At 47.3% G+C, this 25,654-nt stretch overlaps 1 protein-coding gene across 16 annotated transcripts in view; it reads right to left on the bottom strand.

The window, feature by feature from the left end:
* The window catches only part of ATP2B2 (ATPase plasma membrane Ca2+ transporting 2), a 450,624-nt gene that overhangs the window by 89,435 nt on the left and 335,535 nt on the right, over nucleotides 1-25,654 (bottom strand). For all 16 annotated transcript variants that reach the window (XM_036030810.1, XM_036030815.1, XM_028517969.2 and 13 more), the window contains one exon: nucleotides 7,526-7,723. In XM_036030810.1, coding sequence (XP_035886703.1) covers nucleotides 7,526-7,723 — 198 coding nt within the window. The remainder of the gene's footprint in view (nucleotides 1-7,525; nucleotides 7,724-25,654) is intronic.

Below are 25,654 nucleotides of genomic sequence, written 5' to 3'. Positions count from 1 at the left end.
CCTGAGGCCTGCCAGGTCTACCACGTGAAATAGAGAAAGGAAAAAGACCATACACATTTAATGCTGAATGCTAGGGCCTTTCCAAGACCTTCCACACATTCTGTCTCTTGCTTTCCCACGATCCAGAGAGTAAATGGTATTTACCCCATTAATAGATGAGAAAACTGAGTCCTGGAGAGGTGAGGTAACATGGCCAACGTGATTGCTGCAGCCAGGACTAGCTCAGGCCCTTTTTTTCACTGTGGGGTATGTCGGGGAGATGGAGAATGGCCCTTTCCATGTCTGACCATCCACCCCTAGAAAACTCAGGGCAGTTCTCTTCCACAGGGGCTGAGCTACTTGCAAGACCTGCTTTATGCCAAGCATTCACTATAATCTTCAAGCTGGATGAAAAAAGTGAAGTAGTTCAGAGAAGGGCAGTGACTCACCTTGGGTCACACAGCAAATCTGGAGTTTGAATCCAGGCCTGGGACTACAGTCTGACACTGGACCTAGCCTGCCCACTGTTTCTGTACTCAGCACCCCCTCACTGGCCTCATGTGGCCAGTGTCACTGGCCTCATGTGGAAAAATAGAAAATATTGCTATACACCTATGGCCGACCATCTGGAAGTCCAATTCAATCCCAGGAAGAGGGAACAGCAGTTTTAAGAGACCCCACCAGGAGCATCTGGAAAGCCAGCAGTCAGAAGCAATATGACAAGAAGGCTAAGCGTTACCAGGGAATGTTTCTCAGCTCCCAGATCCTGGGAGGGTCCAGGCTCAGCTGGTGCATCCAGGCTAGGGATGGTGCAGAATCACTGTGGCCCAGCAGTGTGTGTGGCTGGAAAATTCCACAGGTTTTCACTGAACCAGCTGTTCCCTGCAGGCTAGCTAACAACCACATCAATGCATAGGGTTCTCAAAGCTACTTTTTTTTTCCTTTGGGAATTTCAAGACTTTTCCATTAATTTTAAACCATTTAACTAGACCACCCTTTGATGGTAATGATACTCATAATTGTGCTGATGATAACTGACACTGGGCCAGCCCTGAGTTCAAATCCCAGCTGTACTATTTAACTGCTGTGTTCCCATGAGCTAGTTACTGAACCACAGTGCCTTGGTTTTCTCATCTGCAGAATGTGGGTAATGACAGGCACTCCCTGCTAGGTAGCTGATAGGACTCAGGGTGAGCCTTTATGTAAAGCATCTGTGGCAGTGAGCATCCAATAAAGGCTCAGTTAAAACTGTTGCTTTCTGCTGCCCAGCATTTGTTTGGTGCACACTACTGCCTTTGAGTCCCACAAGCAGCCTGAATGAGCCGTGAGCCCCACATTACAAAGGAGATACAGCCATATTTCGGATCACGTGATGATGGGAGCAGGGGAACTAGGGTGCTCCTCTACCACCATGAATGATACCAATAGAACCCCCCAAACTGGAAAACACAGTTGAACCTTGCTAAACAGAAACCCAGTATATGGAAACACAGCCTCTTGGACTTCACAGGAGTGATTTGAGATACAGAGCCCAGTGTTTCACTTTACAGGACTTTTGTTATCCCCTGCCCCTGCTATATACTCTGTACATGGGAAGGGTGTTCTTTCCCCCCTTGTGTGCTTTGTCAGTGGGCCCCCCATTAGGTATCAAAGCATTTAGCACACTTAGAGACAGATCAGGATAATGGAGCACCTTCAGGACAATGGAAAGACCTGGCTTCAAACCCAGGCTCTGCTGTGTGACCACGAGTGAGTGACGTGGCCTCTTTGAGCCTGAGTTTGGACAGCTGTGCAGTGGGATGACCCAAGGGACTTTGTGAGCCCTGGACCTAGTAAGGTTCTGGCACACAGTACATGATGTACATTGGTTCTCTCCCGTTTTCATGAGCTGCTCTCCTTGGACTGACTTCTGGAAGCCAAGGCCATGGTTGAGAGGAATCTGCACCCTCTTGCCTTGGCTCCCAGCCCTGTATGCTGCCCTTGCAGATGTGGTACCAAAGAGCCCTCTGGGCACTCACTCTGCCAGCAAAAGCCCATTAACTTTTAGATCCTCTGAGAACTGTCTGATGGTTACAGGGTGTCTTGGAATGATCAGAAAGGCAAGGTGTGGATCTCTTGGTTAGGTGTTTAGCCATTGGGAGCCGCTGGACCCTGGGAACAACTCCTGCTGCCCCTGGTACAATTAGCGGGAAGAGACCAGGAAGGGAAAGGAAGAAAGGAGCAGGCAGACCTTGCAGAGATCTCCACTGGGTCATCCTTAGAGTAGGACAGGGAGAGGATCTAGAGTTTGTAATCACAGGGCCTGGGAAACCTGCAGCTGCTTTCCCTGGAACTGGGGTTTTCTAGAGTGTGGACTTTTGCTCTGTGTGACCTTGGGGAACCCATGTAGCCTCTCTGGGACTCCCTCTGTTTAATCAGTAAAATGGGGAAGCTACCTCCTAGGTGGACCAGGGCCTGGCAATGAATAAAGACCCTCAAAACCGGTCAAACCACAAACACTTTCTAAGCACCCACTGTGTGCCTGTCACTCTGCTGGCACTTTGGCACTCAGGTAGCTGTCATGGGCAGAGAGTTGGGAGCAGGGGTGCGCCAACTCCAGTCCTGCCACAAACATGCTGTGTGACCTTGACAAGTGTCTGGAGATCTCTCAGCTGAGCAAGAAAACAGGGAAGGGCTGTGGGTGCTAACTCTACAGCCTATTAGCCAATTACCAGCACCGTTTTTTATATAACTAGTGAAGCCTGTGTCTGGCATGGGGGTGGTCCTGGCAACATGGTTGATCCAGAGCTCAGAGCTTAGAGCTCAGGCCAGGGTCTGGGTGTCAGGGAGGTATGGGTACCATCACAAAGTTCAGGAATTCACTCTGCAGGACTAGAGCATGCACTGCTACTCTCATCAACCCAGACTGCGGTCTGCACTAGTGTCTAAGCTGAAGGCAGGGAGGGGCAGTGAAAAGAAACATAAGACTCGGGTTTCAAATCCACCCCTACTGAGTACAAGCTGTGTGACCTAAGGCAAGGCCTTCCCCACTCTGGGCCTTGGTTTCCACCTCCTGATGATGAAGGTGATCGCAGCCATCAGCCTGGAGGGCTCTGGGAAGCTCTCCCTGGCACACACTGGGAGTGCTATGTGTGCTCCCACTGCACCCCTTCCACCACCTGCCCTCTGAATTCTAATCTCGCACTGAATTGGGTCACATGAGGTCACTTTCTCAGCTGGCACTGCGTCAACCCCATCCCTTTCTGTAGGATAGAAGCGAGGCCTCAGAAGCCAGAATGTCTCTGTCTGACTCATGGCTCTGTGTTTCCTAGAGTGTGACGGAGCACACAATTTCCTATCGCAGGGCCTTGGTTTCTTAGATAATGACAACACCTACCCACAGGGTTGTTGTGAGGACCAAATGAACTTCTCAGCTAGTGGTGGCTATAAAAATAGTAAGGACAATTATTATGTTTTGTGTTGCACCCTTAGCTCTGTTCAAGGCTTATTCAAATAGTCATGTACAATTTTCTGTATTTTCTGTAAAACTTCTGCAAAGAATGATGCCCATTATTCATTTCTTATAATATCCTATGTGAAATTTCGTCCCAGAATTCATTGTCCGGGGACATGCTATCTTCCTAAAGAACTGTTTTTCCTTTGTTGATAACTTGAGATATACAAATCATCCTAATTCCCTTTCTGCCTTGCCTGTCAGGAAGCTCAAAAAAAATTTATATACCAATCGTGTCAGCATAGTTGGTTTATTTGTTTCCATTCCTTTTTCTGTCTGACTTTCTACCTGACCTCATAGTATGTCTTTAAACCCTTTTTAGAGAGAGGTTGTGCAGAAAAAGAAATCAACTTAGTAATATTATGTATAAAGTTGAGGCAGTTCACCTAAGAGACTTGGTTATTTGGTTTCCTGGGCAACTCTAGTTTGGGAGGAGATGGGGGAACAGGTGTTTAGGAAACCTGAGAGACGACATCTGCATATGGGGAAATGAGGCTCAAAATGGTTATTTCTTATATGTTATTTCTTTTTTATTTGTTTGCCTGAAGCAGCAAACCTCATACGATAATCTGTTAATGCCACATATTCATTAGAAAACATTGAGTGGATCAATACAGCTTCCAGTCAAGATGGAGGCATAGGTAAACATGCTTTGCTCCTCACACAACCAAAAGAAGGATAACAACCAATTTAAAAACAAAAAACAACCAGAACTACCAGAAAACCAAACTGTCTAGAAGTCTCACAACGAAGGAGTTAAAGAAACATTCATCCAAACTGGTAGGAGGGACAGAGATGGGAAGCTGGGGAGGCAAGGACACATGACAAGGCAGCGGCTGGTGGACTGGGGTGGGTGAGGCGGTGTCTGGCGGACCAGGATATTCCACATTCACATGCAGATAAGCTGGGAGGAACAACTAGGGAGTGAGACAGACCATGCACCCAGGGTTTCAGTGGGGGAAACTAAAACCTCAAAGCCTCTGGCTATAAAAACCTATGGTGGCTGCAGTGGCAGGAGAAACTCCCAGTCTCACAGGAGAGTTTGTTGGAGGGGCCCACGGGATCCTAGAACATACACAAGCTCACCCACCTGGGAATCAGCACCTTAAAGGGCACAATCCACTTGTGGGAAACAAGGGAAGTGACTGAAAGCGGGGAAAGAGCAAAGCAGGTTGCACTGTTGCCTCTCTGACCGAGGGAACCACACAGATAGCACCACAATGCTACAAAGTGGGTTGTCCTGCAGTGGTAAAAACCTAAGGCTCAGCCCCTTACTAAGTAGCAGGGGCACCAAGATAAAGGAATATGACCCAAATGAAAGAATAGATCAAAACCCCAGAAAAGGAACTAAGAGATGAGGAGAGAGCTAACCTATCAGACACAGAGTTCAAAACACTGGTAATCAGGATGCTCACAGAAATGGTTGAGTGTGGTCACAAAATAGAGGAAGTGAAGGCTATACAAAATGAAATAAAGAAAAATATACAGAGAACCAAGAGTGAAGGGAAGGAAACTGGGACTCAAATCAAAGATTTGAAACAGAAGAAAGAAACAAACATTCAACTGGAACAGAATGAAGAAACAAGAATTCAAAAAAATGAGGAGAGGCTTAGGAGTCTCTGGGACAACTTTAAATGTCTCAACATCCTAATCATAGGGGTGCCAGAAGAAGAGGAAGAACAAGAAATGGAAAACCTATTTGAGCAAATAATGAATGAGAACTTCCCTAATTTGGCAAAGGAAATAGACTTGCAAGTCTAGGAAGCTCAGAGAGTCCCAAAGAAGTTGGATCCAAGGAGAAACACACCAAGACACATCATAATTAAATCACTCAAGATTAAATATAAGGAGATAGCCTTAAAAGCAGCAAGAGAAAAGGGGGCAGTTACCTACAAAGGAGTTCCCATAAGACTATCAGCTGATTTCTCAAAAGAAACCTTACAGGCAAGAAGGGGCTGGAAAGAAGTATTCCAAGTCATGAAAGGCAAGGACCTACATCCAAGATTACTCTATCCAGCAAACCTTTCATTTAGATTGGAAGGGCAGATAAAGTGCTTCCCAGATAAGGTCAAGTTCAAGGAGTTCATCATCACTATTCCCTTAGTATATGAAATGTTAGAGGGACTTATCTAAGAAAAAGAAGGTCAGAACTATGAACAGTAAAGGGACAACAAACTCATAACTATCAACAAGTGAACCTGAAACAAAAACAAAAACAAACTAAGCAAACAACTAGAAAAGGAACAGAACCACAGAAATGGAGATCACATGGAGTGTTATCAGTGGGGAGCAGGAGTTGAGGGGGAGAACAGGGGGAAAAGGTACATGGAATAAGAAGCATAATTGGTAGGCACAAAATAGACAGGGGGAGGTTGAGAATAGTATTGGAAATGGAGAAGCTAAAGGACTTATATGTACGACCAGCAGGGCCAGCACCCACTGGGCACCTGCATGTACCAGGCTGTCAGACACTGGTCACACGTCCTTTCATCACCTCCTCATAATAAACATTCCAAGGGGGGATCACTTACCTTGTTTTGTAAATGAGGAAACAGGATGAGAGAAGGAAAGTGATTTGCTTAAGATCACACAGTTGTGAAGTGATGGACACAGGATTCTAACCCAGGGGGCTTCTTCAGAAAGTGTCTTCAACCATTTTTTTCTCCTTCCACACTTGGAGGGGAGTGAGTTAGGGAGAAGGAGAACAGTTTTCTTGAGGCAAAACTTGCCATCCTCATCTTCTGGGACAGAGTTTGGCAAACTTTCTCTCTAAAAGGCCAGATAGCGCCCTGGCTGGTATGGCTTAGTGGATTGAGCACTGGACTATAAACCAAATGGTCATGGTTGGATTCCCAATCAGGGCACATGCTTGGGTTGGGGGCCAGGTCCTCAGTAGGGGGCACTAGAGAAGCAGCCACACATTGATATTTCTCTCCCTCTCTTTCTCCTTCCATTCCCCTCTCTAAAAATAAATAAATAAAATCTTTAAAAAAATAAAAGGCCAAATAGCAAGTATTTTAAGCTTTGCGGGTCATATAGTCTTTGTTGCAGCTACTGGAGCCTGTCATTGTAGTGGGAAAGCAGCCATAGACAATATGAAAAAGAAATGGGGGTGTTCCAATAAAACTTTATTTTTATACAATGAAATATGAATTTCATATAAAAGTTACATGTCACAAAGTAGTATTATTTTTACTTTTTTCAACCACTAAAAAATATAAAAACCAATCTTAGCTCATGGGTCATACAAAAGTAGGAGAGTAAGCCCGATTTGGCCTGTGGGCTGTAATTTGCAATCCCAGTTCTAGAATATTTGGTGCATATATTTTTTTCACAGTTGCATGCCTCAGTGAGTGAGTGACTTGGGGTTCTGAGGAGAAGCCCAGCTTTAAAGCTGAAGGAGGGTCCTTCAGAAGCTGGAGCACCCAGTGGGCAGGGAACCTGAGAGGGACCTCTGTGAATGCGGATGAAGCACTGTTAAATAAGAGTGTGAATGCAGCACACTAGGCAAGCAATCTGGGGACTGTGTCCTCAGGTGTGAGAGTGGGGAGCCCTCAGAGAGCACTCTGGACATACGTCTGGAGTCACCCCCTCACTTGGACTCCTTCCAACAGAACCAGACTTTCTCAGGGACGGGCCTAGGCAGCAGTTTTTCTAACCATCTCCACTCATTAAAACATAACGACTCTTCATTACCTGGGTGACCATGAGCAAGTTAATGCACTTCTTTGTGTCTTGGTTCCCTTGTCTGTAAAATGGGCACAATCATGGACCTTCCCTCATGGGCTGTTAGGACAACATCTCAGCCCAGAGCTTGGCATGCTGTAAGTGCTCAATAAATGATCACTGTAATTACTACTGTTGTTGGCCCAGCCCTTGCATTTCACACATAGGAACACTGGAGGCGGGGCCCTGAGCCCAGGATCTCAGCCACTGATTGGCTGTGGGTGTCTTTGGGCCTGGTTCCTCACCTGGAAGGAGCAGTCAGTGTGAGCCCTGAGTGCCCTCTGGTGTGGCCAGGCAGGCGTGTTACAGGGAGGGCCCCTGGCTTACCTTCGTTACTCTCGCCAGGTGGGTGGTAGAAGGACAGCCCCAGGGAGATGATGGCCGCGATTTCCAGGATGATCAGCGTCACATCTTGCAGCGCTTCCCACACGAGCTGCAGGAAGGTTTTTGGCTTCTTTGGAGGTATAAAGTTTTGTCCAAAAATCTGCTTTCTCTTTTCCAGGTCTGGAGCGGTGCCTGGCAAACCTGGGGGCAGAGTGCAGAGAGGTTAGTCTGGAGGGCTCAGGAGAGAGACACACGTTCCTGGAATTGTCCCAAGTGGGTCTGGCCACATGGCAAAGGACAGGGAAAGAAGCCCAGTGCCCAGTGCTCCCCAGAACCTGTGAATGTGACCTTATTTGGGAAAATGGTCTTTGCAGATATGATTAAGGATCTTGAGATGAGGTCACCCTGGATTATTCAGAAGAGCCCCAAGCCCAGTGACCAGTGTCCTTGTAAGAGATCGAAGAGGAGAAGACACAGACACAGAGGGAAAGAAGCCTGTGTGGAGACGGAAGTAGAGATTGGAGTGATGCAGCCACAAGCCAAGGAAATCCCAGAGCCAACAGAAGCTGGAAGAGGGAAGGACTGGAATGTTCCCTAGAACCTTTGGAAGGAGCATAGCCCTGTCAACACCTTGATTTCAGACTTCTGGCCTCTAGAACTGTTAAAGAATAAATTTCTCCTGTTCAAAGCCACCTGGTTTGTGGTCATTTGTTACAGCAGCCACCATCATGCTGACCTTGCACCTGCACCCTTGTTCCTGCTTTGCATCTGTCCACCCTGTTGAGCACAGACTCAGAAGCTTCTGCCTGGGTGCGAATCCCAGACTCTGCCCTTAGCTCTCTGAGTCTTAGTGCCTTCCTTTGCAATGGGGATGGTGAGTGTATGTAACCCACAGGTGCTTGTGAGCATATCATGAGATAATTCATGCAGTCAATGAGTATATGTTGAGTGCATACTACGTGCCTGGCACCATTCTGGACACTGGGATAGAGCAGAAAACAGACAAAGTGCCTGCCCTGAGGAGCTGACCACCCAGTAGACACACGTGACATGTTTGAGTGGTGCCTGTGGGGTGGTGGATGCTCAACTGATGCTAGTGGTTATGGCTCCACCTTCCCTTGGGTGCATTTGTGCTATGGAAGAGGAGCCTGAAACAGAAACCTCTCCTGGTGGAAATTCAGGTGTGTGACAGACAGAGGCCAGATCCAGTGGAAGGGGCCAGCTTCACTGGGTACTGGGCCCCTTCAAAGGCAAGTGCTTCCCCTTGCTTCTCTCTTTCTTTTGATACTACACTGTGTTACCCCAAATCCCTGGCATGCCATTTAATTTTTTCCTAACCAGTGACCTGGTACACTTCCTGCCTTGCTCATGTTGTTCAGTGAGCTAGGAAAAGCCTTTCCTTCCATCTATGCTAGTGAGGCCATTCTCAGGGCCCCTCTGCTGTGAGGCCTTCCTTTCTACCCCAGGCAGACTGCATCTCCCAGCTGTCACCTCTAACATGTCCTTGACCACAGCAGGACTTACCTGTTTTGGGGTTTGTGTCCCACCTGTGCCTTGGGGAAAAGACCAATTCTTTCCCTCAGGGCCTGGCACTTGAAGCCACCAACCACTTTAGAATCCTCCCGCCCACTGGATGAAGGTGACATGCTCAAGTGTTATGAGCCTGGCCTGGGGTGTCAATTGTGGAAAATGCAGAACAAATAGTCCCCTGGAGCTGGGCAATGTCAGTCTTGTCCCTGAGGCCAGCCTAACTGCAGATCACCTATGGTTTAATGAAGAAAGCTGAGGGGTGGACTGGGAGGGGAAAAGGAGGAACACACCTTATCAGACCTCTGCCTCAGTCCACCCGTGAGAAGGGGGAATCCAGAAGGATCCCTAGAATGACACCATTGTTAGCATCCTGGGGTTAGAGTGATGAAACTTTCTGCTGTTACAGTTATGGGAGCATGTGGTCTAATGTCACATAGTTATGGGATTCTAGCAGTCTGTCATTTGTCGGCTCATTCATTCATCCACCCATTCATTCAATGCACATTTCTTGAACCTCCACTATGGGCCCAGGCTGTGCTGGGTGCTAGGTAGAGTGATGTGAAGGGGAGAGTCCAGTGGTGCATGGATATAAAAGCTCAGTGGTTCTGGGAATCCAGCAGTCTATGGCTCAGGGGTGCAGGGAGATGGTCATGTCCCCATCTGGGGCTTAGGTCCTAAGGCTCCTCTAATGCTGACAATGAGATCTTCATTGGAAGTGTCCAAGTGCCAGAGTGGTTGGGACCCTACAGGATAGCCCAGGGATAGCTCCTGCACCCACCTTGCCTATTAGTGTAGGTAAGCTCTGCAGATCCAATGTCCTGCCTGTGCACTGAGAATGAGGGATTGCAGAGTTGGGTTATGGCCATTTTACGGATGGGTAGACTGAGGCATTCACGAGATCAAGCTGCTGCCTTGGGGAAGTTCCTTGGCCCCGAGAACCCAGGCCAGCTCTGTTCCAATCACACATGATGTAGTGTGATCCTAGGAACTGCAGGAAGGTTCCTTGTCTTTTCTCTTTTGTCCATTTCTATCCACAGCAAATGTCTGAAATTCTTCTACTTGGGCTTCATTTCTTTAACTAAAAGTACCAGTTCCTTTGGATTCCTTGAGAGGGAAAGCCATTATCAGTTCTGGATACATTGGTGTGAGTGAGTTTCAGGCTTTTTCCTGGGAGTGGGTTTTAACAAAGGGAAGAAAGAAGAACTGAAGAGGCCAGGTGGCCTCCGAGGAAGGGGGCTATGGCCAGTCAACATTGGCCTGTTGTAGCAGTTTGCTGTGCCTTTGGCCACCCAATTCCTTTCTCTGAGACTCAGTTTCCCCATCTTGACAATAGGGGAGCTCAATAGGATGAATGGGTCCTAAGGATCCAGGGTTCCAAGGTCTGCAAACCCTGAAGTGGCCCTGCTGGGGTCTGTTCATACTTTGGGGCTCCTCATAGAGTTTGGTGTAAATAAAGAGCTTCACCAGGGAGTTTGGCGGGGGTGGGGATAGCCCATGTCCATCTCCTGGGCCCCTTCTGACTGACTCAGAGAGAGGCCAGTTGCTGAATCTCCTGAGGGTCTGTGATTCAAACATTTTGGAGTCCACGGTGTGATCAGTTGAAAATGCGATTGTTCTCTAGTTCTGGGAATCTGGCTGTGGATCAGGGGTTCGGTCACATTGGGGATTCACAGGCCCAACACTGAGATCCTGGGTCCTGGGACAGAGGAGAATAGCCTCTCTCTCATTTCCTCTACTCTTCTCGGTTGTGCCCTGCCCTGCCCCACCACAGGCTTCTGTGAGCCCTTCTGTTTTTTGGAAATAACAGCTCACAAAATAAAAATATTTGTGTTTTCTGCTAGGGCTGTTTCCATGGTAGAAATTGTTAGGCAGCTTCCACAACAACAAACACCCCAGTAAATAAGTCCAGGACAGGAACCTCGAGTGTTGAGACTCATATTGGAATGCTGAGGTGGCAGATGGTAGTCAGAAGGTCTCACTCACCTCTTTCTCTCAGGGGGAGGTGAGCTGAGCTGGAGCTGGGGATACCAAGCCTTAAGACTTGGGTGGGGTTTGGATTCAGATGTCAAATCCCAGTTCTGAGTGACTCTGGCTAAGTGACTCTTGGTGCCTCAGTTTCCCCATCTGTAAAATGTGGGCAAGAGCAGGGCTTTCTGCACAGGAGTGGGGTGGGGCACAGTAGGATGTCTCCTGTAAGATCTGGCTTGTCTGGCACCAGGTGAGAATATCATACTATTGTTGTCCAGTTTGAGGCGGTGTGGGTAATTCATCACTACTTCCTGGAGGAGGAAGACTGGACCGGTGGGATTTCTCTAAGACAGGGAGGAGGACCATCGAGTGAGGATGGGCCCTGCAGAAGGGCTGTGTGACTGCAGACAAGCCGTTTCTCCTCTCTGGGCCTCAGTTTCCTCACCTGTGACTCAAGGATTCGCTTGGCTGAAGGCTGGGAGCTGGTAGTTCTGATACATTGTATCCAAAGACAGTGTTTTGAGGATCTACAGGCGGAACAGCCCATCAGGACCACCTGTCGCCCCCTTCCCAGGAGTGGACTCACACAGCCTCCCTGGCTTCTGGCTAAAAATTAACAGGCCTTGTTTGGGGAGCGGAAATAACTGGGGCTGGTGTGAGACAAATGACGGTGGCGATTCAGGTTAGACCAAAGAGCATCTCACCGTTTAGCATATTAAAAATTAATACACTGGGTCAAATATTGCTGGACAAGGCCAGCCAGACCCTGAAAATTCAGAAACACAAATGCCCAGGAATTGGTATGGGATATGGTATGGGGTAGTGGGGTTCCAGGCATCAGTTTCTTTCTGGGCAAGAGGCAGAGGGCAGAGCACTAAGCAAGGAGTCAGGTTTGTGGATGAACTGGGGCCAGTTGTTTCATGCTTCAGAGGCTCAGTTTTGTCATCAATAAAATGGGAGCAAAATAACCCCTAGACTGCGGTGAGCCATCCAGACAGAAATGTGTGTCAATGCTGTCTAAACTGCAAAGGTGCAGTAAGTGTGCCTTCACAGTAAAAAAATACTCCAGCACTGGGAGTTAGAGTTTGTGTGTTCTACTTATTATGTAAAAGGAGAGAGCCAAGTGCAGACTGGGGGACTTTGTCACAAAGAAATTATTTGTTGTAATGGCTTCCGGCTGTCATTGGATATTTGAGGAATCCTTGCCCCAAACTTCATCTCTATCCAGCCATCCTGGACACACACTATTTTTGTTCCCAGCCATTAAGCCTTTGCCTCTGCCAGTTCCCTAATTCCTTTGCTTAGAATGACTTCCTCTCTCTCAGCTATTTTGGATCCAGCCTTGAGTGCTACAAATGGTAGCCTCAGGCCATCAGAGGGGTTTTGTTTGGTTGGCACTGTGTTTTAAACAAATGGAAAATTGTCACAAACATTAAAAACTCAAGCTATTCCAAATAAACATCCTGATGTCTGGCTGAAGGGCATGTGCATGGACCTCTGGGAGCTGAACATTGTGATTGAAATTCTCTGACCCAACACTATTCCACCTTGGCTCTGGGGACACGGTTCCTGTTAAGGAAAGCTCAGGGGCACAGCGAGTGCCAGCTTAGGATATTTTGGGGGCAGAGAGGACTTCTTTATAGGAGAGCTGAAGGTGGGTGGATGATGTAGGCGGGAGGGAAAGGGAGAGTGCATGCAGCAGCTGGACTACTGGCCATGGGTGGCCTGTCACAGATGCCAGGGCCCTGGTACTTAGGAGCCTCTTATTTAAAGAAGCCCGAGTCCCTCCTCCTGTATTCAGCCCTGTCAAGGTAGGGAAAGTAGTTAGGGCTGTATTAGATGGTATGCATCCGATCACCCACTTACTCATTTAAACAATCAACAAGTATTTATTGAGAACCAACTAGGAGCCGAACATTGTTCTATACACTGGGGACACTGCAGTGGGGAAGACTGGGCTGCTGGGATGGGTTTCCTGGGGGAAGTGTAATTGGGTGAGCTTGGAAGAAAAAGCAGAGGTTAATCAGGTATAGGGTGTGGGTGTGGGGCGGAAGTCTTCAAAGGCATAAGAAACCCCAAAGGGCTTGGAAAAAGCCAATGTGACTGAAGCATCCTTGGTTTGCCCCTCAGGAGAGGGAACAGATTATCTCCACAGAATAGGACACATCTCTCAGGTGCCACAAAGGGTCATCATTATGCACGCCTTATGGTGAGGATGAGGGGTGATCTAACAGAGTCTTTGGCTCATGGAACTCAACTTGTTGCCCTCTTTCCCTTGCCTGCCTGGTAGCTCAGCACTGAACTTGCAGTTGCCCTCTTGGAGCTGCACTGCAGTGGCACTTATTATGCCTGGGAATCATCATCTTATTTTTCCTTTCTTCCCTCTACTTGAATTCCTCACTTGCGTTGTTAAAAATCTTTCTGTATGAGACAAACTTTCATAAACTGCTTTAGAGGTAGAACATGAATAATCAGTCAGAATAAATAGGGGCTACAGAGGTAAGTAAAGGCACAGGGACCGGGTTAGCGGTCAGAATAAAGGGTCACGATGTGACACTGAGATATGAAATATGTCTTACTTTCTGCCCTGGTAACTGGGAACAGGGCTTTGCTTTTTCTGTGTATGGGGGCAGGGTACCAAAGCAAGCTACCTCATGCTGATAGGCTGGGATCAATTAAAAGTAGGGGACTCTGGTCACTGGGAGGGCCTCAGAGTGAGTTTTCCAGGCTATCAAGATGACTTCTGACCACCCCTGCTCTGAGATCCCACCGAGGCTGAGCATCCTTGTTTTCAGCAAAGGGACCCAGGGAACTTTTTCAACCCCTGTGGGAGCCAGAGTAAACTTTGCCCACTGAAGCTGTTTGATATTTGGGGGCCATTGTAAGGCTGAGTGGACCTGTCTGCTGTCTGAGCAAATGATTTAAAGTAAAAAGTAAGCACAGTAGCTGTGTCCCTTAGACTTTCCATATGCTGCTCCATGCTACTGTGAAAACCAGCTGCTCCCTCAGATGCTGGGGGCAGGAGGCCACGGCTGCAGAGGCAGTGGTGAGGGGGAAGGCAAAAGTAAGCTGAGGGCAGGCTGTTTCAGGGGTGCAACTGGCCCCTTGTTTCCAGGAACTTCAGAGCTGGGTTCAAATCCCAGCTGCTCTTTGGTTTGGAGTTGGTGCCTTGCGCAAATCATTTTCCACTCTAAGCCTCAGTTTCTACCTCTGTGAAATGGGATAAAAATAAAAATGTCTTATGGGATTGCTGGAAGATCAGGAATATGCTGTGTGTAAAAAGTGCCTGGCAGAGATGGCCCTCATAAATGATAGATGCAGTTGTTTCTACTAACTACCACCACTACTACTAGCTACCACACTACCACTAACTACCACACTACCACTAACTACCACACTATCACTACTGATACTCTGGGTCTGGAATGTGCCTCCCAGAAATTTCTGTTGGCATTGCCACTGTCTTAGATGGATCAGAACCCACCACTGCAGCCACGACACACCCCTAACTTGGTCCTGAGACCTAGTTTAGATGCATCTTTACTTGCTGGGTGACCTCGAGTACACTGCTTACCTGCTATGGGGGCAGGAGGCCCTTGGGCTCTCTCTCTTGAGGTTTGAACAGAACCAAAGCTCGGACAGTGCTTTGTGAACTGTAAAGCCCTCTTCTTCTATTGTGATCTCCCATTATGCAGGTGTGTACACTGAGGCACAGGGTCCTTCTGTTGGAAGGGCAACTGAGTCAGGCCTCTTTCCACAGAGGTCAGGGCTCACATCTGCCCTACTCCAGCCTGATCTAGTCAGGGTGGGCTGTGCCTGCTTGGAAGAAATGCCCTACAGTGACCTTCCTTGATTAAGGCAACATGAACCATTGATTCACACTAGCCTGATCCTGTCACTCTGGGGCACTTAGAACATTTCAGATGAAATGAATTGCGACTGCTTTCCCAGGAAAACTAATGGTGGCTTCATGGTCCTGCTGCACGCATTTAAAAAACAGAAACAAGATTCAAACCATGTGGTGCCTGTGAGGCCCCTGAGAAGGCAGATGTGTGACAAGGTGTGTGTGAAAGGCTGTGGGTGCAGGTATGCACACACTCAGGATGTGGCTGTGCATCCGTGCACAGGCCTGGGCACACACAGATATGTGGCATGGGGCCACATGTGCGAGGGGAATCCACGTGCATGTGCCCTGTTAGAGGCCAGGGAGAGTGGGCGGTTTATAAAGGCATCACTGCTGGGGTGTTTGGGAATTCACAGCGTTGAAGACAAAACAGTGAATGGGAGGACAGACCTAAGTCTGAGAGTTACTACTTCCCAGTTGTGTGACCTTGGGCAGGTAACTTCCTCTCTCTGAGCCTTAGCTTCCTCTCATGCAACTTGGGAACAGTGATAGCATGCACCCCACAGTGTCAGTGGGAGGAGGAAGCACACCTACTGTGCACGAGCTGGCACCTGGCATGTGGTAGGAACTTGGTAAGTATCACTGCTACTCTGATACCCCTCCCCCTGACTAGTTCCTGACTTGAGTGTACATAGGATCACCAGGGAATTTTAAAAATATTAATGTCTGGGCTCCAAACCTAGAGATGCTGATGAAAATTGGGCTTGGGTGAGGCCTGGGCCATGAGAGTCTTAAGAGTTCCCCAGGGACGCAGAGCCATGTCAAATACTTTGTGGTTCCCAGACCAGCAGCTTCAGCAAAACTTGGACACATGTTGGAAGTGCAAATTATCGGTCACACCCAGACCTACTGCCTTGGACCTGCTGGAGGTGGGGCCCAGGCATTTGATAGCCCTGCCAGGGGACCAGAATGCAGGCTCTGGCTGAAGAACCACTGCTCTGGGGGAGAAGAAGAGAGGGAGCTGACCTGCCAGGTGCTTTGAGCCACACCAACAACCCTGGCACATGGAGGTTACTGCTGAGGCCCTGAGAGGGTAGCAGCTTGTCTAGTACACACAGCGGGTGGGGGACAGAGCCTGGGCTTAGCCTGCGACCACCTTTCCCTTCCTTCTGCAGACTTGCCTTCCCAAACGGTCAGTTTCCCTTCCTGAAAGTTGCCCATGATCAAGCTCACTACTTGCATTGGGGCAGCAGAAGGGGGAACAAGTGCTGCAGTTTGAAAAGCTGACAAAGTCAGACTTGAGTCTAATGGCTACTATACTCAGACCATCTGTCTTCTGCTGGTGGCTGAAAAAGTCTGGAGAGAGAGTAACTAACAATAAGGTGTGAGAGAAAGGAAACCAGAAGAGACCAGGCAGTGTGGGGTTAGGAGCTCACACTCAAGGTTGCTCTGACAGCATTCCTGCCCTGCTCTACAACCTTCTATGACTCCCCATTCACAGCTGCATTCAACTCCTGGGCTCATAGTAGCCTCTTTGAGGTTGTGCCAAAGAACTCTCCTGCCTCACTCTCAGTCCTACTGTGTTTATCCCACTTTCCTGCCAAGTGACTGGCCTCGTGACATACCTGGCATTTGTCTGCTTCTGTGTTGGTTCATTTGGCTCCTAAACCAGGATGCCCAACCCTTCCCTCTGTCAAGCTATTTAGTCTTCTGAGACCTAGATGAAAATTTACCACCACCTCCTGAAAGCCTTCCTTGATTTTCCCAGCCAGAACAACCCATCCTTCTTGACCTTCCCTGATAGCATTTGTCACCCAGGTCATTCACTCATTAACACATTTATTGGAAATCTCTCCTGTGCCAGGTTTTGGCTCTGGGAGTCAAATGCCAACTGAGATGCACTTTTGCTGCCACTATCTTCTGGATGCTGATTTCACCATTCCCTAGAGGAGGCCCTAAGGAAACCTCCCTCTCTTTTCTGCCTCACTGGGGACCAGACGTGGAGATGTGGGTGCTGAGGCCACCCAGACGTGCCTGTACACCTGGGTGGCCATGTGCCACCTGTAAGAGCCATTTAACAAACATGGGTTCAATATGCCACTGTGGGGAAAAAGCCCAGTGTGGACTCCCACTTGGTTTGTGTCTGTTTGGACAGTTGCTCTAAGTTCAGAAAAAATCTAATGGCTATGGTCTAGCAGGCATGGCACGCATAGTGGGCATGAGTACAGTGCCTGGAGTTTACGATTGCATCATGGTGTGATGGCTCCTGATGGGCAGGTGCAGGATGAGGGTGTCTCTATGATATGTCGTGGTCCCAGGTGGGCTTTTCTATGGACCCTTTATGGGTGATGACATGTAGGCAGAGTTTATCAGTTCACGTGCTCACACACAAAACCAGCACCTGACCATGCACAAGTGCATGCAGATGTCACACACAGCTGTGGATGCAACATTTAACCACTGGTGTGAATGTGCATGGCCACAGCATTGGCTGGTTTCTCTGCAGAACATGTGGATGTGATGTCCACTAGTTTATGTGCACATGGACATGGCATGGAATGGGACCAATTGCTTGTAAGCATCCCACACACCACACCTCTAGCCAATATTTTTTTAACTAAAAAAAAAAGATATTATTTATTTATTTATAGAGAGGGCAAGGGAAGGAAATAGGGAGAGAAACATCAATGTGTGGCTGCCTCTTGCACGCCCCCTTCCAGAGACCTGGCCTGTAACTGAGGCATGTGCCCTAGACTTTGGTTCATAGACCAGCCAGCACCCTCTAAACATTTTGATACACATGCGGGCACATTCTCTACTGATTTAAATCCACCACTTGTCTTTTCCCTAAGTCAGGATGAATTTCCACCTCAGTTTCCACTGCAGGAATTTTGTGGGCAGGAGAGTGTGGGAGTGGGTGGTGGGAATCTGGTTTGAAGGTGGTGGCCAGGTACTCATCTTGAAACTATGAAAATATCAGTTATCTGCACCAAAGAATGGAGGGTCCAATGGAGCTGGGGGCCCTGAATAGGGTTGCTATATAAAATATAGGACATCCAGTTAAATTTGAATTTCAGATAAACAGCAAATAACTTTTAGTATAGGTTGTACCCCATGTAATATGGGGGACATATTAATAAAAATGTTAATTATTTTTTGTTTATTTGAAATTCAAATTTAACTGGATATTGTGTGTTTTTCTTTGTTAAATCTGACAACCCTGTCCTTAAAGTCCCCCTAGTCCTTTCCCCTTGGTTCCCTGACTGCTATAGCAAGGCAAGTCCGTGGCCAGCCAGTATCACCCTCCTATTTGACGGGTGGGGAAGTTGAGAGATGAGGAAATGACTTGGCCCAGGTACAGGTGATCCAGCTGCAGAGTCAGGGCTGGACTCCTGATTCCTGGCTCACCAAGGGAGAGGACACTCATCTCGCTCAAGTGAACTTTAGATAACTGCACCTTATTGCACAAAAATTATGTCTATTTCATATTATCTCTGTCATTTAAGAGGTTTGATTCAGAATGTCCTGAGGAGACCTCTGAGAAGCCTTTATCTCATCTCTTTGGAAAAATGGAGGTTAGAAAAGCTATTTTTCTCTCTTGTGCAGCGGTCTTAATGGTTGAACACAGACTTGTCATCATGAGAGGAGCTTCCCTGTCTCTCCAGGAGGGGGCACTCTGCAGAGTTTCTACCTGCAGCCTCCCAGATCAGCTTGCAAAGGCAGAGGGGATGGAGTACCAGGCTTCACTCTACCACTTATGATACTCTGGGTAAGTGGTGTCCCCTCTCAGTTTCCCCATCCTCATATTGGAACAGAGGGTCAACCTAGTTCTGCCTACTGGGGTGAAGATGAAAGGAGGTATGATGTGGGCAGTGCCTGGCACACAGCTGGTGTTCAGAATGTGGGCAGAAAATCCCTTTACTCCTTTTTGAACTCAAATGCCACCCTCACATTGCACTGGCAGCAGTGATAGAATATTCCTGTCTACTCATTGTTCTGTGACCTTGAGTGATCCCTTCAGAGATGTAGGACCCCCACTCCCTGCCCCCTATACTGGGGCTATGGGAGAGGGTGCTAAATGCACATGTATGTGCTCTTATGTGACCACCACTTTACACATGTGATTTGCATTTAATCCTCCCAGCCATTCTACAGGTTTAGGATTATAAACTCCATTTTATGGGTGGGTAAACTGAGGCTCAGAGAGAAAAAGTGACTTGCTCAGGGTCACACAACTAAAGCCAGTCTCTGAGGCTCCACAGCTAGACTCTTTTCACACCATGCCAGGCTGCCTGCTTCAGGACCTAGCACTGAAATCAAAGCCAACAATTCCACCATTCTCCTTGTTGCTCTCGACACAGTCTTTTGCTATAAACAGAGACTTGGCAATGGACAAGAGCTAGCTCCCAGGGATGCCAAGCACCTGAAAGGAAATGGGAAAACTTAGTCACCAGGCTGGGTGTTGCTAAATATTTGTGTTGTCGCTGTGGTGTGGCTTCCTCCATTAGCATAAATAAAAGTCCTGTATTTTGAAAGAAAAAAAAATCCAGAAGTCCTTCAAAAGCTACAACATTTATAGAAAAATGCATTTCTGTCTTTGGAAAGTGAGTGGGCTAAATAAACTGTGGTACATCCAGTCCATAAAATACTATGCAAGAGTTAAAAAAAAGATCCATATATGTGTACTAGCATAGAAGGCTTTCCAAGGCAAACTGTTGAGTGAAAAAAAGAGCAAGTTGCACAGCAACATGTATAGTTTGATTCCATTTATGTAAAACAGAAAGCAAAACAATAGTTTATATTTTCTATGGCTATATATATATATATATATATAATCTGTAGCAAAATGTCTGTAAGGATCTACTCCAAACCCATGAAGGTGGGACCTCTGAGGAGGAGAAAGGGTACTACAATTAACTGCAGTGGTCAAATGAACTTTAGCTTTGACTAAAATATTTTAATTTTAACCAGGAAAAGGTGTCTGTGTTTTATTTGAATAACTGAAAGTTTAATTTTAAAGGGGGGAATCAATCTGTATTGTAAGAAAATATAGGTTTGTTTTCAGTATAACCTTTGGATGGAGTGATCATGGGGACAAACATTCCTGGGCTAGAATCTTGGCTTCATCACTTACAACCTATGTGTACATGCACCCAAACAAACACTTATTTCGGATATGACCACCCCACATTAGTCTAGGATCGCTTCAGTAGCCATCTCACTGGTCTCCCTGCTCTTACCCTCAATCCATTCTTCACCCAGTGGCTGGGGGATGTTTTAAAAGTGTAAAGTGCAATGTTAATGTCGGGCCCTTGCTTAAAATGCTGAAGTGGCTTTCTCTGCACACAGAGAAAATCCACTTTCCTTGCCAAGATCTTGAAGGCCCTTTACAGTGTGGCCCCTGCTTTCTTGTGATGTCTCATCCCTTCTCCACCACTATGCTCCAGCAACACCAGCCTCTTTCCTGGGGGTTCATATCAAATGCTTTCCTGTCTCAGGGCTTTTGCATGTGCTGCTCCCTCTGCCTGGAATGCTTCTCTCCCCTTTGTGCCTAATTCAGCCCTTTCTTTGGGTGAACCTGCCATGCACCCAGTATTGAGCCCATTTCTAAATGCTCTCATAGCTCCTGGAAAATCCTTTTCATTTTATCATTATTTTAATAATTAATAATGTAATTGGTTTTTCTCCACATTTGGCTCCCCTGCTCACTCCAGGCTCCACAGTGCAGGGACTGCAGCTGTCTTGGTCTGATACATAGTAAATGTTCAGTCAACATGTGGCCTCTGCTAGACACACTTGCAAAGGAAGAAAGGAGGTAAGAGGTGGGCAATGCTTAACTCCGATGTCTACTCTAAAGCATTTTCAGACTGAGGACTGGGAAGCACATCTTCTTGAGTCACTTCCTTTTTTTTTTTTTTAAGATTTTATTTATTTTTATTTTTAGAGAGGAAGGGAGGGAGAGAGAGAGAGAGAGAGAGAGAGACAGACAGACAGACAGACAGACATCAATGTGAGGTTGCTGGGTGTTATGGCCTGCAACCCAGGTATGTATCCTGGCTGGGAATCGAACCTGGGACACTTTGGTTCCCAGCCCACGCTCAATCCACTGAGCTACTTGAGTCACTTCTTTTCTGTGTCCAGCTGTCTCAGTGCACTCTACTGTCTTTGTTGCTCATGGGAGGGATGGGGGAGCCTCCAGTGAAATGCCCCACAAAAGGACTTGGGGAAGCACATATGTCCAGCCTCAGCCTCACCCTGGGGCTTCCCTTCCACTTTCCACTTAAGTGCCTGAAGTTATTCTGGGGGGCAATTGTCAGTGAGATCCAATATCAGAAATAAAAGTCAGGAAAGTAGAACCCTTCATTTCTGTAACACTAGCTTCTTCAGGTCTTTAAAAAGGCAGCTTCTCTTAGGGCCAGGAGGTGTCTTTTAGAAACAGGTTCTTTCACAGGAAGAAAGAATTTTGGAGAGAATGGGGGACTGGGCTGGGGGGCGGGGAGGAAGGTGGTGGTGTGGCAGTTGTGAAGCAAAGCAGAAAACACTTGGAGACCCTAGAAAGCTGAGAGGAACTCCTTTGTGAAAGTTGTTTTAGGACCCACGTCCATGTCCATTACCATGTTTGGACCTTGCGGCTCTATAAGGCAGGTATTAAGAGGTCTGTGTTATAGATGAGGAAACCTTGGTTCACTGAGGTTAAGGGACTACCTGAGATCTCATACCTAAAGGTTAAAGTAATGATGGCACCTAGCACTTACTGTGCTAGGACCCATATGGGCATTATTCCATTTATGTCTCAGTTTCCCTGTTTTACAGATGGGGAAACTGAGGTATGAGGAAGGATGTAAAGAAATCTATCCTCTGGGTTTCAACTCCAGACTCGTCTGAATCCAAAGTCTAAGTCTTAACCACTGCATGATACCCCCCAGAACATGAACTTGGCCCTCCTTCACTGCAGAGAACCTGTGCAAGCTCTTCCCACCAGGCTGATCCTCATCGAGGAGGTTGGAAAGGCATTATAATAGCTCCGTTTTATGGATGAAGAAACTGAGGCATAGAGAGGGGAGAAAGTGCCTCTTCCTAAGGTGAATCACTGATGGTACCTGGATTGGCTCTCTGGACTGTGCATGCCAACACGCTGCCTTCTTTGAAGAGGAATGTTTCAGAGCTTTGAACTCTGACATGCTCCTTGTACCTCGGCCACCTGGAAAGTTCTAATCACCTGGGAGGCTGGAAGCTTGGGGAGGTCTATGGAGTCAGACAGACCTGAGTTTGAATCCTAGCTCTATAAATTTCTAGCTGTCTGACCTTAAACAAGTTATTTAAGTAGCTCTGGGCTTTGGTTTCCCCATCTGTACGATGGGGGTCACTGGTAGTGACCTCCTAAAATGGGTATGTGCATTATATAAGGCAATGCACATAATACACTCAGCATGGCACTTGGTGTGGAGAAATACTTTGACTAATGGGAGCCATTGCTGGTACTATTATCTCCTAAGGAGCTGTGACATTTATTTTTATGCCCAGGGCCACAGCTTCTCAGTCCTCTGTGACTCCAAGCTGCAGGGTGGTGGGTAAATCCTGAGCACACTGGCTGTACCCCCTTATGTGCCCACCGAATCTGTTCTCAGCCTCAGGGCTTTTCCTGCAGCTGGGAGTCACTAGGTACCCCAAAGCAGGGGACCTAGAAGTGCCAGAAGCTACCCAAACTGTACCCAGTGGGAGCTGGGAATCAGGATAAATGCTCCAGCCTTGCACCCTTGGAGTGGCAATCCTGAGGTGTGGCCCGCATGCTCACTGCAAGCTTCCTGGCAGGACTGAGCCCTGCTGCCCATGGCAGTAACCAGTTCAGTAGTTTACCTCACATGGGCATTTCCCTCTTCTCTGTTATCCCCTCCTCATTCTGATTCCTGAGACCACTCCCAAACAGACAACCTGTATCCCATCCTCAATTCACCCTGCTTTTGGGGGAAGTCAAATAAAGACATGTTGATTTTCTCCCATTACTGGCCACAAGGTCTGCTAGGTTCCACTTTCTCTTGATTGTGGGGCTTAGGTTAGATCTCAAAGGGTCCCTCTTGCTTGAGAATCTTCTGCACACTTCTCTTATAACTACATAATTCATTCATGAACCAATTAACCTTTCATGCGGGGCCTTCTAAGGCTGTTGGGTCAGAGCTGTGGCTCTCCACCAAGTGGCAGGTGCTGCCCCACCACAGAGTGAGGGGATGAACCTGTGCTGGGTATGCAGTGTGGAGAGTGCAAGGAGCCCTGCTGATCCTATCAGTTTGGTGGCAAACCTCTCATCTCTTCTCCCTCTGCCTCTCCAGCAGCTTGTTCTCTCTCAGCCTGGCCGTCACCTGCAGGGCTGCCCTTCTAACCCTTATCCTTCTGGGATGGCTCACAGCACCTTTTTTGGGAAGCCACCTCTGACTGCCCACTCTGATGTAATGGCCCCTCTCTGCTGCCTTGTCCCCACATAGAAGTTATTAAGTGGTGTTTTAACCGACTCTTGTGATTACTTAACTTTGAGCTCCTGAAAGGCATAGCCTGTGTCATTTCATTTTATGCCCTTTTGTGCACAGTAAATACTGTGTGCCAATGGATGAAGAAAAGGCAGAGAGGGAGGGGGAGAGAATGGGGAAGAGGAAGGGAGAAAGTGATGGGGGAGTGGGAAGGGGGAGGAAGAAGGGAGCGGGGAGGCAGGGAGGGCAGGAGGGAGGATGGATTGTTGGCTGTGACAACATTTGGGGCAATGGCTATAATGCTCAGTCTCAGCATATATATGAAACCATCTGGTTAAATCCCTCATCCTCATCATCACAGATGATACATGTCTACTCTGTGCCAGCTTCTACACTAACCTGCTCTCACATGTAAACTCACTAATCCTCGAAGTGACCCCTTGTGGGAGGGACTATCATTATCCCATGTTATACACAAATAGTAAGTGGCAGAGCTGGAACTGAACCTGGGGAAGCCAGCTTGAGTGCTGTTCTGAAATACTATACCTTTGACCTCATTCATTCATTCAATAAACTGTGACTGTGCATCTCACTGCACCAGCATCCTACTAAGCCTGACATACACTGGTGAGCAGAAATGTCAGTTCCCCCTTCCCTGAATTTTCTACACCCACTGGGGGCCTAACTCCGATGCTGTTACCATATGCTTTGAACTGTGTGGTCACAGCGTCTGATGACTGACAATGGCTCCAGCTGTGCCACTTTCCAGCTGGGTAACCTGAGGCAAGTCAACTTCTCTGGGCCTTTTAGGCTATAAAATGGGGATATTTTGTAGACCTCAGAAGACTGATGACAGGGTTATGTGAGATAACGCATGTCACACAGTGCTTGGCTAGTGTAGGCATTAATAATTATGCCCTAAATTTACTGGTTAAAGCATTTCAACTGCATGAGACCAATAGCCTTGTCTCCACTCTATGGAAGGGGACACAGGCTCTGGGAGATGAAGTAACTTGTTTGAGCTCATGCAGCTATCAGTGGCACAACCAGGACAAGAACCCAGGTCTTGAGACACCAAGACCCTATGCTCTCATTGCCCTATGACACTGGTGCTTGTGGGTATCTCTTTTGGGAATGGCTAAGCAATTGCATGCTATTCCTACCATCATGTTGATGTTAAACTGCACACTGTTGGGGATTCTTTTTGTAACTTAAATGGCTTGTGTGTCTCTCCAATAACTTGACAAAGGCCACCTCTGTTGCTGCCTGTGCAACAGAGAAGGATTACCACTTCTTTCATTTCATGTGCCAGGCATTGCTCCCCTCTTTCAGGGGGCCTGGGGTGGTGGTGCTTGATAAAGGACTGACCAAGGCTCATGCTGATACTAGAGCCATGGTGACCACTGAGAAAACATACTCGGTGGATCGAACTGGAGCACCCATTGTCATCACCATATCCATCAACTGACTTATAGCAAAGCACACTGAAGTCTTGGTCTAGAAACCTGCCACATTCTCTCTCAAGTGTTATCTAGAAGTGCACTATTTTGGGGAGAATATATGCCTTCTTTAGCAATTTGTTTCTGAAGTTTTGCTAATTCTAAACACTAGATAGGTTGTATGTGTCTGGTTTAGAAATCTGGTTTCTAGGATTCCCAAGGACGCACAGATCCTAGTCAACTCCTGGGTGCCATTCCTGCTGGGAGGTGAGTCTGTACTCTGGAGAGAAGGAACACCCATTCCCTTGCTCTTGCCTGGTTGAAAACTGGGACGCTCAAAGGCTGGCTGTGATGCCTCCTAGATAATTGGGAGGAGACTGAGAACATTCTTTCTCTTTCTTCAGTTGTTAAGCTGACTGTCCTATAAAAACATAGATGACTCTGAGGCTGGCTGTTGTCCTAGTTTGCCAGACTGTGAGCTCCATGAGGAGGTTGGTGGAGACAGTCCTTTACCCAGAGCCCAGCATGCAGCAGGTGCTCAACAAATAGGCGTGGAATGAACGGCTGGCAGGCCACAGATCCCACAGTGGAAGAAAAACACGCTCTCTAAAGTCTTCAACAAACAATAAAACTGCAGTCATTTGAGATGGTCAGGCTTATCAAGAAAGTTATCAAACTCTGCCCTTGGAATATTATTATTCATAAAAATAAATTTTTTTTTCAGCAATTGGAATGAATAAATAAATAATAACAGCTGGGTGATTATTCTTTAAAAAAGTTTTGTTTTAACTCTTAAAGAGTTTAAGCATTTAAACTCTGTAAGCCTTTAAAGACTTTCTTAAAAGAAGAGTTTAAAGGCTTACAGAGGGAAAAGTTCACAGTTCTGACC

This window comes from Phyllostomus discolor, chromosome 7 (genome assembly GCF_004126475.2).
Source record: "Phyllostomus discolor isolate MPI-MPIP mPhyDis1 chromosome 7, mPhyDis1.pri.v3, whole genome shotgun sequence".
Taxonomy (NCBI): domain Eukaryota; kingdom Metazoa; phylum Chordata; class Mammalia; order Chiroptera; family Phyllostomidae; genus Phyllostomus; species Phyllostomus discolor.
This window is presented reverse-complemented; position numbering and strand designations above follow the sequence as displayed.